General features: G+C 44.0%; 1 protein-coding gene across 2 annotated transcripts in view; it reads right to left on the reverse strand.

Annotated features, from left to right (window-relative positions):
- Positions 1 to 15710, reverse strand: part of baiap3 (BAI1 associated protein 3) — an 81612-nt gene that overhangs the window by 22067 nt on the left and 43835 nt on the right. For both annotated transcript variants that reach the window (XM_052022221.1, XM_052022220.1), the window contains exons 11-22: positions 15318 to 15420; positions 14666 to 14773; positions 13986 to 14078; positions 13306 to 13409; positions 12300 to 12417; positions 8561 to 8685; positions 6553 to 6643; positions 5266 to 5322; positions 4295 to 4392; positions 3401 to 3452; positions 2361 to 2512; positions 102 to 222 (exon numbers count right to left, since the gene is read on the reverse strand). In XM_052022221.1, coding sequence (XP_051878181.1) covers positions 102 to 222; positions 2361 to 2512; positions 3401 to 3452; positions 4295 to 4392; positions 5266 to 5322; positions 6553 to 6643; positions 8561 to 8685; positions 12300 to 12417; positions 13306 to 13409; positions 13986 to 14078; positions 14666 to 14773; positions 15318 to 15420 — 1222 coding nt within the window. The remainder of the gene's footprint in view (positions 1 to 101; positions 223 to 2360; positions 2513 to 3400; positions 3453 to 4294; positions 4393 to 5265; positions 5323 to 6552; positions 6644 to 8560; positions 8686 to 12299; positions 12418 to 13305; positions 13410 to 13985; positions 14079 to 14665; positions 14774 to 15317; positions 15421 to 15710) is intronic.

Genomic DNA, 15710 nt, shown 5'->3' on the forward strand with positions numbered 1-15710 from the left:
AGCTGAATGCAGGAGACAGGAGCAAAAGGCCTACCTTGTCAATGTGTTCAAAAACATGAAAAGCTGTTAGCTGATTCCACTAACCTACTCAAATCAGTTACCTGATCCACCATCACTGCCTTTGTGATTCGTTCACATGCCTTCTCATAAACAATGTGTAGCCACTTGTTAATAGATATCTGGAACCAGTCATGGAAATTCCCAAGTTCCAGATCCGAGTCCCTGTAGAGGGGAGGATAAACAGATTTAGGGACTTGGCAGTATCCAGTATTAGACTACTTCCTGCTAGGTGGAATGAAATGTTCATTGGGATCTGATGATAGACCAGTTTCTGCTCTTTGGAATCAATATCACGATTCCCTGCTGAGTGGGATCTAGCGTGTTTGACCATTCCCTGTAGGATAGTATGAAACTGCTGCTCTTCTTCACCTGAGGGGAGATGCTACCTCAGTTTAGTGTTTCCTCGAACAGTTCTGTACTGGATAATCAGAGTAGATTTTATACTCAATTTCAGAGTGGTCCTTATACCCGCATTCTTCTGTACTGAGTGCTACCACTGAACTGTGATTGACACCCAAATGTTACATACAGTTCTGGGCACCTCACTTTAGAAAGGATGTCATGGCCTTGGAGACGATGCAGAGGTACCCTGGAATGGCCCTGGGGATGAGGGACTTCAATATGGAGCAGCTAGGATAGCTTTTAGATTGGAAAAGGTTAAGAGAAAATTCCACGGAGATGTTCAAATGGAGTAAAGGACAAAGAACAAAAGAACATGCATATGAACACATAAATTAGGAGCATAAGTAGGCTACTTGGCCCCCCAAACCTGCAACACATTTTCTAAGATTATGGCTGATTCGATTGTCATCTCAGCTTTACATTGCTACTTCTCCCTGGTAACCTTTTGGCCCCTTACTTATCAATAATCTATCTACCTCTCTCTTAAAAGTTATCAAAAACGTTACTTCCATTTCAGGGGAAGAGCATTCCAAAAACTTACAGCCCTCCAAGAGAAAAAGTTCTATTATGACCCCTTATTTTTAAACAGTGACCCTAGTTCTAGGTTCATTCACAAAAGGAAATGTCCTCTGCATGTTCACACCAAAAACGTCTTCGGTTAATATGGTCTCCTTATTACATAACCCATTATTTCACACATTTTGTTGCTCCCTATAACTTCAGGCCTTTCATCCAAGGTGCTATAATGAAGTAAAAAGTTGCACCCTGTATGGACACTATTCCAATCTCAAATTTCTCATTTTCCATCACATCTCTTTCGACGATGTCCTTTTTAATAATAAACGTTTATTCACTAAAAGCACTACAAAAGACATCCAGTGTCAATACACTACATCTAATACAGAAAAGAAGAAACTAAGCAACGACATACTACGGTAGAGAATGCAAACTAATACTAATGAAACACACACGCAACGCTACACCCATTAACGCGACACGCGACACTTCAAATAAGAATCGCGTTCGTACCGTCCACGACACACGCGATCCCCTGAGGGATCGACGATGTCCCTTTCCACACCTTTTTCATATCTTTTTTTCCTCAACTGCTTGTTCCTCTCCACCATGGTTGACATGATCCTCAACCATACCTGTTCCATTTCCCGCACCCTCCTTCATTTGTTGTGACCTTCCACCTCACCAGCCTCCACATTATGGATTATCCACCATAATTTCTCACATCTCCAGTCTTATGCCCTCCTCTGTGTGGTTTCTTTTACATTGGGAAAACAAAATGCAGAGTGGGTGACCTTTCCGCAGGCAGCTTTATTCAGGGCACAAGTTCCACCCCAAGCTTCCAGTTGTCTGTCAATTTAATTCTCCATTCCCCTCTGACACCTCTGTCTTTGTCCTCCTACACTTTTCCAATGAAGCTTAAGGTAACAATACCTGATCTTCCTTCTAATGTTCATTACAGACTTCCAGACTGAACATTGAATTCAACACTTTCAGATAATCAGCAATTCCATATTTTGCATTTCACATTTTCAACATTTATCATTTTTGGGGGGTAATTTTATATTTAATTCATCTTCTCCTGTTTTTCATGCTCCAGGCATACCTTCTGTTATTCACTAATGCCTTCACCACTCTTTCCCACCTGGCTCCGTCACCACTTTTGTCATGCATTCTCTCCTATCCTCTACCTTCTCTCAGAGACTCCTCTCTGCCTCTTTCTCCCATTCTCTGCACTTTGAAACTTGTTTTATTTCTTAACATTTCCTGGTTCTGATGACCTGAAACAATATTTGTTTCTCTCTGGAGCTCTCTGATCTGCTGAGTATTTCTAACATTTTTTTTCTTTTATTTTAAGGAGTTGGTGGTTTTAGTCAACTCACTTCAATGGCAGAAATTCCTTGAACTGCTTCACTTCTTTCAGAGACAGGTACAGCTCGAACAGGGTCTCTGCGATCTGCTGGGTCATTCTTGATCTCTCCTGTTCCATGGCTGCTCCCAGCTCCCCCATTAGTGTCAGGACATCTTCTGCAACCTGCAAGAGGCATCAAATAGGCAGCTTAAGGAATCAGTTTGTGACTCACCTAGAGATGAGGAGGCAGGCTGAGGAGAGCCAAGATACTCAGGTGGTCCTGTGTCACAATCTTGTTGGGCTCTTCCCCCTCTGTCCAATCAATGAAGAAGGAGCCTATCAGAAACAGAAGCCATTCTGATGGATTAATAACAAGGAGACATGATGGTGCTGGACATGTGGAGGCAGGTGGTGTCTCTGAACATAAAGTGAAGCTGCAGGACAGGACTGATGCTCTGATTCTGAATGCAGTAAGTTCTTATCATGACCAGGTTGTTAATTTGCAATAGACAATGCCCATATTGAGTGGATCCCACTCACTCATTGTGATAGTCAGGTACAGAGTTATCCAAGATCATCCACCCATTCAAAAAAATCTAAATAGGCAAGTGAGAGATGCTGTAAGGGTAACATAAGGATTGTGGTGGGAGTTAGTGGAACATATCAACACCAGGAGATCATCAAATGAGGTGCGTCAAGGGAGAAAAGTAGTACCCTGGACTCAGATTGCTGAAACATTTACATGTTATCTCAGTTTGGGAAGTGTCTGGCTGCAGGCTCACCTTTCACATATGGGGTGCTCATCCCTTACAGTGCAGGCTCACCAGCAAAGTCTCCCGTGGTGGAGGAGGGTGGGGCCAACCCTTCGAACCTCAAAAGGGTGGGGTCGGGGGGGAGGGTCTTACTCTCAGAATATCTAACATGAAGATCTCAGTCCCTCCCGTAGGTAGTTCACCTTCACACAAGAGGCTCACACTGTGACTCACTTACATACAGTACACTGGGGGCTTACTCTGAGTGTCTCAGTTCACACACAGTGGGTTCAGTCTCAGATATTCCCAATCTCCTTACCAGTTTCTCCAGCTGTTGATAGGTCAAACTGAGGTAATCAATCTTCACAACACTAGAAACAGAAAGAATAAGTTTATAAGGAACAGCAGCTCAGTGCAGTTACAACCCCTTAAGAAGTTTATTCACACACTCCCATGAACATCACACCCTCTCTGTGGCATACCTCATTACTCCCTGGCACAGATTGAGGCACAACATCTAACTGGTAGAGCCAGATCTGTGACTCAAGGACTTGACACAAGAACTTACGGCCATAGTCCAAGGACAAACTCAGTTTGTACTGACACAAAAAGTGCTGGAGGAACTCAGCAGGTCAGGCAGCATCCATGGAGGGAAAAAAACTGTTTATTTCCCTCCATGGATGCTGCCTGACCTGCTGAGTTCCTCCAGCACTTTTTGTATTGCTCCAGATTCCAGCATCTGCTGAATTTTTTGTGTCTTCACTTTGCACTGATGCCACATCTTCATCCCCATCTCCTGCCCATAGCCCCGCTCTCTCACCAAATCCCACAATCTCATTGCTGTTCCCCGTCCAACCTCAACTACCTCCAAATGCCATCCTCCCATCCCTCACCCAATCCAAGCCCACTACAGACTAAGAAAATAATCTACAATAAATCCAAAAAAATTGTCATAGGTGGGTAAGCAACCCAGAGGAGGAGCACTGGATCTGCTGATGTTTGTGGTGAATCATGTGCCCTCAAACAGAACAGAAAATGATCCCATGGAGCACACCGTGTCGTGATAGATAGAGGAAGCTTTACCATGACCCATGCTGTAGCGCTGGTTTTATTCCACAACATAAGTCACGTACATGGAAGAGCTTCCTCTACCTTAATTTAATCATAAAATAATTGAAATGCTGTAAAAGAGAAAAAAAACTGAAATGCTTACCTTAGAAATATTTTGCTGTATAGTTTTTGCTTTTTACGCAAATCTGTGCAAACTGTGTCGACCAACTGGACCAGAGCCCTCAGCCGAGCCTGATCTGACTGCAATCAAAGTCAGTGCTTTACAATGCAAGGAATCTTCCATTTCCACCTCACACCCCTCAAACCCAACTCACCCCAAAGTCCCAACCCCAACCTGCCCTCTGCCCCAAACACAACTCGCCCCCTAAATCCCAAACTGCCCTCCTCTCTGAACCCAACTCATCCTCCTAACCCCAACCTCAACCTGCCCTCCACCCAAACCCAAATTACCCCACAACCATACCTCACCCTCCCAAAGTTCACCCCATTCTGATGAATGGTCATTTTACCAAAACATTAACTCCATTTCTCTCTCACTCGATGCTACCTGACCTGCTGAATATCTCCAGCGTTCTCTGTCATTATTTCAGAATTCCAACATGTCAATTTTTATTTTTTGCTTTTATTAATTCACCCACTGCTGTAAAGCAAAACCCCTCACTTTCCAACAGACTGGTTGCCATGAGGTGGAGCCACTTGACTTCATTTAGTCTTTGTTTACTAAGAAGTGCAGTAACATGTTCCATCAGCTCAGCTTGAAGCAGAGTCATCCTTCCCCAAACTTGCTACATTCTGAGCTTGTACAACCAAGATGATCATGAAATTTAAAAACAATTGCAGATGCAAGAAATCTAAAAAAAAATCTCTAAATCTAAATCATAAATGCTGGAAGTACTTAGCAGGTCAGGCTAATCTGTGAGAAGAGAAACAGTTTCAGACCTTCTGTCTGGACTGATGAAGTAAGGTCCAACTGAGTTCTGATGTGTGGCCTTCAAGTTGATCATGAGTTCTTTAATAAACAAGGGAGACTGAGTGTTCAAGCAGCAATGGACAACAAGCCCAAGTCACATTCCTGTGCATCTGCATAGACTGCCTTTATTCACGTTAACATACCTTGGTTTCTGGTTTGAAGCTATCACGCATTTTCTCGTACCATTCAACTGTGGATTTCTATAAAATTAGCATAATACAAATTATATTACAGTGTTACTTCACTCAGGGTCACTTGATGCACTGTCACAAATGCATTAGCTGCACTTGATGCACAATCCAGTGCAGCTAAGTATATTCCGAGTCTGACTGAAACCGTGTTCAGCTGACTGCAAGGTACAATACATTTAGTACAGTGCATGTTCCAAGACTCTTGATTTTCATCAAGACCTGAAACTCTAAGTATAATCACTGCCTCAGGTCTAACCCTCACTGTCACTAGCACAAAACTGCACACTACAGATTCTCTCTGCACCCCTTTAAAAGGATCGAGGGTCTGTGGCTCTCCATGTTTCCCTGCTGACATACCTTTGTCCATTTAAATCAAAATTAGGGGCAGCTGCAGATTCTGAAACAATCTTTGTTGTCTTCCTTCTCACCCCAAAAGTAGTTGAAAAATTGAGCTGCACGTCAGCTAGTAGTACAAGAACTTTATCTTCCACTTCCTGGGTATGTTCTTTCACCCTCCCATAAAACCCACATGCCTTTAATGTTATTCAAATAAGATAGATAAGATAAGATATCTTTATTAGTCACATGTACATCGAAACACACAGTGAAATGCATCTTTTGCATAGAGTGTTCTGGGGGCAGCCCACAAGTGTCATCACACTTCCAGCGCCAATTTAGCGTGCCTACAGCTTCCACCAGTACATCTTTGGAATGTGGGAGGAAACCGGAGCACCCAGGGGAAACCCACGCAGACATAGGGAGAACGTACAAACTCCTTACAGACAGTGGCCAGAATTGAACCCGGGTCACTGGCGCTGTAATAACATTACGCTAACCGCTACACTACCGTGCGTATTATTCCATATTAAATTATATTTGCATTTAACTTTGACAGCCCATAGTTCTGGTGAATTCAAATATTGTTGTGACTCAGGTTCCACATCATCTTTATAAACCAGGATCATCAAAGGATCCTTTGGCCTCTTTCCCACTGTGACTTTCTACCATTTGCAGCTGTTACTAATGCATGTCATGGTTCATCTAGGATACACACTGTGTTGCAGAGAAGCCTCTTTAATAGCACTTTATCAACAACCTTATGCAAGCTGAGTTACTTTACATCAGATGGATTCTCTCCTCACCCCCATTAACAATGTGCAGATGAGGTAGACTGTGATGCTACTTTTTAGGTTGTGCCTGCAATTTCAAACTACTGATAATGAAAGTCACACACTGTACCTTTACTGTCGCAACTAACTCCACATGGAGTGGCTTGTGAACTGGGCAGAGTATTTTAAAGGCCTCCATGGAATAAATCTTCAGCAAGCACCTGAAAATATTGAAGATGGAAAGATCAGGAGAAAGGGTGAGAGGAGCCTGGAGGCTGGGAGATAAAGGGGGATAAAGGAGGATAAAAGAGCCAGGACAGGGATAGAGCAATGGAGAGAAAGAGAGAGAGCGAGAATGATAGAAAATGTGTCAGAGGGAGCAACAGTGAGAGAAAGTCAGAGGAAGGGAGATACAGAGAGAAGGACAAGGAAAGTGATGGAGGGTATTGAATCAGAATATATACAACACAGGAGAAGGCAATTTAGCCCACCATGTCCATGCTGGTCAAAAAAGGGCTTCCCCCATGAATCCCATCTTCCAGCCCTGGACCGATGGCCCTGCAGACAGCTCTTTGTGTACAAGTACTGTGCTGAGGGTCTCTGCCTCCATCCCATCCCCCCCCCCCTACCCCCACCTCTCCAGTTTTTGATTCCTTAGCTAAAGGAAATAGGTCCTTCCTATTATGGAGATGGAGAGAGAAGCAGTGAGTGAGAAAGAGACATTAGTTCTTGGTTAAGCAGTGTACTCTCCATTGCAGTGGTTCCGGTTCCCTCACGATAGTTACTGACTTGCTGGGACACATGAACCAAGAAGACTGCAGGTCTGATCATCAGTCTGTATGGCTGAGCTGATCACTGAAGGGTTGATGGTTGTGATAATGCCCCAGGCATGGCTGCCACTGCTGATTACTATTCAGTGAAGGGACAGAAGGTGAACTTTGTGGGTGTTAGATGGGCTGGCTTGGGGATCAGATATAAAGCTATCCTCGATCAAGGAATGCACCTGCACTCACTGGCCCAGTTTCCTCTGGCCTGGTTTGGCGTACTTCTGCAATCATGATCTGGCCTGGAACGCCTTGGCTTCTTACAACTTGGCTTGGCTTCATTCAGCCTGCATTAGTTCTGGCCACTTTATTGCCATCAGACACTAGAGATAAAGATCTGCCTTTTCCACTGTCCAGGAGTCACCTGCCTCCTTTGGGTGTCTGCTACTTTGGAAATGATCTCTAATGATAGATACCATTGTTGCAGGGGTGGGGAGGTGGATGCGGCAATTTATCATTTGTTCACGTGTGATGCACACTGACAAATATTGGAATGCCAACGCAGAACTGAGGGGTCCAGTTATCTCAGTCTGGCCTGTTCCATCTCAGTGTGGCCCAACCTGCGATCTTGTTCCACCTTGGTTTGCTCAAGGATAGCCTGATCTGTCATGGTTTCGTCAGATCTGGCCTGACTAGATTTGGCACAGTAGATCTACCTGGTCTAGTGTAGCTTGGCTCAGTTTAGCCCTGCATGGTCTAGTCATACAGCATGGAAACAGGCCCTTTGGCCCAACTCATCCATGCTGACCAAGTTGTCTACCTGAGCTTGTCCCATTTGCCAGTATTTAGCCCATATCCCTCTAAACCTTTCCTATCCCTGTACCTGTCTAAATGTTTCTTAAACATTGTAATTGTTTCTGCCTCTACCACTTCATTCCATATACCCACCGCACTCTGTGTGAAAAGGTTGCCCCTCAGGTCCCTTTTAAATCTTTCCCCTCTCACCTTAATTCTATGTCCTCTAATTTTAGACTCCTCTACCCTGGGAAAAATACTGTGACCAATCACCTTATCTATGCCCCTCATGATTTTATATATCTCTATAAGGTCACCCCTCATTCTCCTTCACTCCAGGGAAAAAAAGCCACTTGCTCCATGAAAAAGTTTCCCCTAGGTCCCTTTTAAATCTTTCCTTTCTAACCTTAAATCACAGCCTATCCAGCCTCTCCTCATAACTCAAGCCCACCAGTGCCGGTAACATCCTTCCTGGTTTAGATCAGTATAATCTGATTTGGTCTGGCCTAGTCTGGCCTAGTTTGACTTCCCCAGCTTAATCTGGCTCAGCTTGGTCTGGCACAACTCAGAATGCATTACCTCAGCATCAGTTCTAGCTGCTTCAGTGTCTTTGGAGCATTGAAAGGAAAGACCTGCCTCATCCTCTGTAGCAACATCCAGCAGTAGTCGATGAAAAGGACAAAACTATCACTCAGTGACTCTTCCTGCAACAAACCAAAGTTAAAGCTATGACACAACAAACAACAGTTGAAATAACCTTTGAGGAGGGATTATGCCATTTGCCTCAGAGTAAGCTGCAATAAGTCATCAGTGTCCTGATGCTAGGACTTTGTTCTCCAGGGGTGGATGTGATGTGGGGTTAATGGTGGAACATTTCAGACGGAGTGACTAGCTCCCGCAATTTACCATCTGTTCTTCTGTCTAGACTATAAGTTTCTGGATTCAGCCTTCATTGACAGAGTACGTACTTGGAGCAGTGAGCTCTGCTAGTTCTGCCTGGTTAGAGCACACATGGAGAATCGTGAGGAGTTCTGCATACATTAAGTTAGGAAAGACATACTTTAGAAAAAGTAGTGGCTTTCTTTGTAAGAGGAAATACATTGTAGTATTCTTAAAAGATGTAGTAATATAGAACAATAATAACACTACGTCTGTCTGATATCGTCCCCTTGATAGTCAAAACACCCATTTTGATCTTAGTTCTTCTATCACTTTCAGATATGAAGGCTTCCACTTGCTGGATGGAAGGCACCTCGTCAATTCTGAACGGGAGGGTGTTGGTTCTTGCATCAACTGAGGTTTTTCAATTTCTTCTTCAATCTTGAGATTATCTCTTTCGTGCTGTTGTGTACATGCTGACCTAGGTGTTGATCGTCAGCCTCGTGGGTAATCTCTAGAAGACATGCATGCATGGATAGCACAAAACAAGTGCGGCTGGTGCTGTTCCTGTTGCTGTTTGTAGCATTGCTTTGTAACCAATAAAGTTCTTGCTTCCCTTTGGCATGAGCAGTATGGATGACTTTCTTTAGCATTTGCATAAATCTTTCTGCTTCACCATTGGCTTGTGGCCAGCCAGGTGTGATCTTGTCATATATGAAACCTAGGTAGTTTGCGAACTTACTGTGTTGAACAATGATCCATTATCCATCTTCACTGTTTGCAGTGCATCAAGCAGCACGGATATATTCAAGCTTTGGTATGGTGACATTCACAGAAGTAGAACTGACCTTCTCTGCAACAGGGAACTGATTGTGGTCATTGACAACCACATGCAAATGATTGGCACAATATAAATCAGCAAAGCCAACACCAATAGTAACCACTTGGATAACTGTGATATTCATATCAGTTCCTGTAGATTTGACAATGTGGTTATTTGACACATGTGTTTTTGGTGATTTGGTGAACATCAAGCAATATCAACTTGGGAACCAAGCCTTCTTTAACTATTGTTTCGTTTCCTTGAACCCTTGATCAACTTCATGCACAGTGTCTATTTCGTAAGAGACTGTGGCTTTTATTTTGCAGTTCAAGGTCTGCGACAGGTGCAGTTGGAAGCTTTGTCCTGCATTTGCCATGAATGTGTAACATCACTAGAGGGTGCATTTTCTATGACCTTTTTCCATTTTGTGCCTGAATTGCTGCTATTCTCGGGGAAGAAACAAAATCTTGCTTTGTTACAGCGTTGATTTTGTTTAGTGTCATTGAGTTCAAACGCACAGCCAATGCTCTGTGGCCTTTTCTTCACAACTAGTGGAGTCAGTTGTGATCTTAACAATAGAAAGAGCTGAGCTGTGTTGACACACAGAAGAGTATCACAGCCACTTGAGATTAAATAAAATATCATGTTGGCTTTCTTGGAATTGAATGTCATTTGAGATGAAAATATTCCCAGAACTTTAAAGGTGTAGTACAATTGTAAGGAAATATCCTCACTGGGCATTTCCTCACTGAGTGAAGCTGCTTGAAGCCTTGTTCACTCATCACGTTGACAGGTGCACCACTATCAACCAGTACACCGAATGGCCAGTTGCAAATGTTCAGTTCTAGCCATGGTTCGGTGTCCTTACAAGTGTTGTGAATAACTCAGGATCATAAGAATTATTGCTGATTTCTACAATAATTCTGCAATCAACGTTGCCACCTGGTCTGATGAGGTCGGAAACACTTGATTTGCTGAATGACAAACCCTTGCAAAGTGGTTAAATTTTCCACATGATTTGTACTGTTTCCCTTTAGCAGGACTTTCGCTTTGTAAGGACAGTTGTCACCACAGCACTGTTTGGGATTTCTCGGTGATGCTGGCGATTGTTTTCTGTTAATGGTTCTTCTCTGGTGTTTATTTCTATTCTGATGGCACCTTGTAGTCTTTCTCTCTCAGCTACTCTAAAAATGACAATCATCTGCTAACTTAAGCAGTTCAGAGAATTTGATACACTTTAAAGGGCCTTCCATCAAGGGGGTTGCTTGGATATTCAACCTTCAAAGACTTCCATTTTTAGCAGTTGCTCCAGATCAGTCAATTCACATTTTACAGCAGGTTGTCTCAGATGCATGCAGTATTGATCAACTGTTTGTTTTTTAGCTTATGCAAAGGAACGTAATAGCCTCATGTACCACATTCTATTGTGGAGTAAAACATACAGTCGGTGCACTTTATGCTTCTATGTAGCAGATAATGTGTCCTAAATATCCAGTAATTCTTCCCCATCATAGAGTAACAGGAGTACTTTTTTCTTACGTCTGTGATTCCAAGTCCTGTCATCTCTCCATCAAACTGCAAAGCCACTTTTCTCAGTGGGCAGGACTGCAGATGGCTCCAAATGAGCAGCAAGTGGCCTAAGGTTAGGCATGGGCATTACCATCTTAGTAGTCAGTGAATGCAGTGTTGGTGGACCAAATTGTACAAAGTGTTACCGTTTATTCAAATGTAAATTCTCAACATTGGTTGGCCTGCACACACAGTAATTAGACTGAGAGTTCACCTCAGCAGCTGCAGAGTAATCTGGCACACTGTCACAGTTACCAACACTGTGAGCAATCCTATGAACTGGACTAAACATCAACAGCATAAGTATATTCTGGGTGGAACTCACAAACAGAATGTTCAAAATGATAGTACCTAGACTTCTAGTATATTTATCCTCTTTGCCAGTGTAAACTGTAACTGGTAAGTGCTTGTTATATGTGACAAATTAGGTAAACTTACTGCTGCATGATCTAGAACAATAGCTGCTTTCTTCATTACTACACCAAAGGTACTCGAGAAGTTCAGTGTATAACAGGGCATGTTAAATGAATACATATACACATACATATGTGTGCACATGCACCCACACATGCACACACATGTTCACACAGCTGTTAGTCATGTATATCTTATTTAAAGCATATGAAAGGGAGCCACATGCGCACATACAGATATTCACACACCCATCAACAAGCAAGGGACACATCAAATAGAGTGCACTCAGCCCATCGCACAGACACACAAGCACGCACGATCACAAAGTGCAAGCACAAACGTGTGGACACATATTGACCCAAATGCAAATGGAAACGTGTTCATGTTGACAGCATTTCAATTTAAGGGAACACAAACGCTGGCTGAATAAAGTTTTTGAAACATGCTATTTGAGCCAGTAGTTTGCCTACATACACTGATCTAACTTAACGGTACAGGTTGGTAACATGGGGAAGTATTGAAGAGTGTAGAGCACCAAAACTGTGTAAGGTGTCCCCACCCCCAGAGACAGTGATTGAAGTGGGAGGGAGGAATATCTTCCACCAGTGATACTCAGTGATCCCTGTGCCTTACCTGCTCTTGAGTGAGGAAGTTCAAGTCTAACTTCTGATCCAGGTCCTCAAGCAACTGGTGAAGGAAGCCATAGTCCACAGACTGGAGCTGGTGATGTTTGCTGTAAGCCAGCCACTCACTGCAGGGATGAGGGGAAAAAAAGTTACTCACTCATTGGTTCTGTTTGTTACTTGTGGATCACTCCATTTACAGTATATAGAGTGTCCGATGGACAATGAAAATGGAGTTTTATTCTCTATCTAGCCCTTGCTTATTTTGCCTGAGAGTATTTGATCGATAGTGTAGAGGAAACTTTATTCTTCGTCTAGTCAAGTCAGGTTGAGTTTATTGTCATGTGCACAAATACAGAGATACAGTACAATGAAAAACTTGGTTGCAGCAGCATCACAGGCATGTAGGTACAGACAATAACACAGAATATAAATTATACATTAATTACACATAAAATTACACCATACAATGAGAAAAAAGACTGTGCAAAAGCAAGACCTTAGAGCAAAAAAAAACAATTGAAGATAAGTCCATGGTAGTGCAAGAGGTGGTCTGTCGTGTTCCGTTGCTGAGGTAGGGTTAAGTTGAGCAGGTCGGTTCAAGAACATGATGTTTATAGGAAAATAGGTGTTCCTGAACCTGGTGGTGTGGGACTTCAGGCTTCTGTACCTCCTGCCTGATGGTAGCAGCGAGAAGAGGGCATGACCCATATCGTGGGGATCCTTGATGATAGATGCCACCTTCTTGAGGCAGTGCCTCCTGTCGATGCTGTCAGTGGTGGGGAGGGCTGTGCCTGTAATGGACCGGGCTGTGTCCACTACTCTCTGCAGCCTCTATTAACCTGCGCTGTAGCTGCCCTGGGGGTGACTGACATTGATCTCTTTATGAGTGATGTCTTCTCAACACAAAGCTCTCTGGCTCTCAAAATGATGAATGCCAATGACAATATTTAAAGCACTACTAAGATCAGCAAGCTTTATTACTTATGAAAAATTACAATGGGAATTATACTCACACAGATGCCTTTTGTTGAGGTGAAAGGTCAATTTGCATAGCATGTTGGGAGAGGATGGTGACAGCATGCTTGCTGAGGCCCCCACGGAAGCTGCTCCAATCATTCTGTGGGGAAGGAGGAGAGTCAGAATTACTCAATGGTGTGAGGAGTTTCCTGTCTGGTTCCCCCCCCCCCCCCCCCGTTCTGAAGGTGCCCACTCTCCGTGGTGCACCTCACCATTCTCCCGGCAGGAATGACACTGGCAAATGGTAGCAGAATCCCAAGGTTTTGGCCATCACTGTTGATGATGATCTCCTCTCACCTCACAGATGAAGGCAGGAGTGCAATCTTGCTTGGATTTTGCCAGGTCCCACCCCATAACAACAATCTCTAACCACATGAGTCAGCATGGACTCGGTGGGGTGAAGGGCCTGTTTCCATGCTGTATGACCATGACACATCAGCACAGAATGGTAACAGAAGCTGACACCTCATTGTCTACATGTAACACGAGGAAGCTCCCAATTATCACACTTTAAATTATAAACAACTACAAATGTTTTTACTGCAAATGCTTTTGGTGATACAAAAAGTTCAAATGCAAGCATTGAGGAGTGTGAGCATGCATGAGGAATTTAACATCCCCACACATTATGTCCATTCAAGCCTGACCCAGACCTATTTGTGACAAATGCACTTACCTTTAATTTGGGAAGCTCGGTTGTTAGTAGCTGCCTCAGCAGCAACTCGTGGATCATCACAGGTCCCATCATCTTGCATAACTCCGTATCCCTCTGCAAGAAGAGGTAAGAGCTGCCACCAATCCCATTGACCAGTCAGGCCACAGACACCAAGCCCACTGCTGTTCCCATCTCATCTGAACAAACTGATTCCCTGTGGGTATGCATCCTTCTCCTGAAGGTGCTGACTGTGGTACAGGACCTTCCTCTCCTGCAGGTGCTGACTCTCACAGTGGTATGGATCTCTCCGCTTCCGAAGGCATTGATTCTCACTGGGTTACAGGTCCCTTTCTCTCCTGGAGACACTGGATCTCACTGGGGTATGGGTCCCCTTCTCTTCTGAAGCTGCTGACTCTGAACCCCTGTGCCTTGGAGAGTATTCTCCTTGTTCTTGCCTGACAGCCTTACAGTATATCTCTGCTCAGCATGTGCACCCTCAGCAAATTTCTAAGCTATTCAACCCTAGTGCTCAGAATAGAGCTGAGTACTCAGTTCCCCCAACAGAAGCCCTGTCCTACAGTAAGGATCTCATTAAGAAAAAAATGACATATCATGGAGCCATGCCAGAACCTGTCTTAATATTGCTTATCACTTTACCGATGTAGTTCTGCTTGTGTCAACCCAGCCCCCTACCCCAGTACCTGCATCATGGTCAGTGAAAGAATGAGGTGACAGTCCCCTTCAACCCGAGAAGAGCTTGATCGAGGCTCCAATTTATACCACGTATCAATCCCTTCAACAGGAATTTCCTGATATAAGAACAGAAAAGATTCAGATTTTGAAATGAACCAGTGAAACACATGGAGACACAAGAGAATGCAGATGCTGGAATCTGGAGCAACAAAGAATCTGCTGGAAGAATCCACTCTGGAAGGACCCGCTGAGTTTTTCCAGCAGATTGTTTGTTGAACTGATTCATCCAACCTGTGAGCTGTGGCAAGGCTGGGACCCTGCTGTACAGTTTGGGTTCTTGGACAAGGCCTTGGGTATAGCCTGGGGTCAGTGGTGTAACCTAGTAGGACCTGAAGTAGATCCCCAAGCCAGGGCCTGTGGTACAGTCTGTTTCTGGTAGGGTTGGGTCCTGCCTGTGGGACACTGGAGCATGGGACTTGGGTACATGCAGCCTGAGCACAGACAGGAGGCTTGCAGTGCGACATGGTATAGCCTGGACACTGTGCTGCAGTCTTGCTCCTGTGGGACCCAGACTGCAGCCTGATTTCTGGGATTGAAGGCCAAGTCTGAGGAGAAGAACTGCTTTCTACTGTGGTCAACTGTCCCCTACATCACACTCACACTGACAGGAATATCGAGGCAGCCAAGGAAATCGTCAATGTTTTCTTCCTGTGATCCCGATGATCCGTTAGCTCGAGCCGACTTCATGATCTGTTTGAAGTATCTACATAAACAAAATAACATCAGCGAAGTGTGACAGAAGCAGGATACTCGGCGTTGGGGGCAGAGCTTGAACCGACAGACCAGCACTGAGCGACTGCTGGTTACATGGTCTGGACGTGAGCATCCAGCCAAACCCCTTCAAGAACGGGATAGTAGATAGCAAAGCTGCCTTTTATACAGGGTAGACTGGAATTTGCAGAACTCCCACGCTGTTGCATAGAAGGATATTCCCAAACAATTCAACAGTGCTTTCACATTCAGTTCAAACAGTCAATCTCTGATTAAGACATG

This window comes from Pristis pectinata, chromosome 8 (genome assembly GCF_009764475.1).
Source record: "Pristis pectinata isolate sPriPec2 chromosome 8, sPriPec2.1.pri, whole genome shotgun sequence".
In the NCBI taxonomy this organism is placed as follows: Eukaryota; Metazoa; Chordata; class Chondrichthyes; order Rhinopristiformes; family Pristidae; genus Pristis; species Pristis pectinata.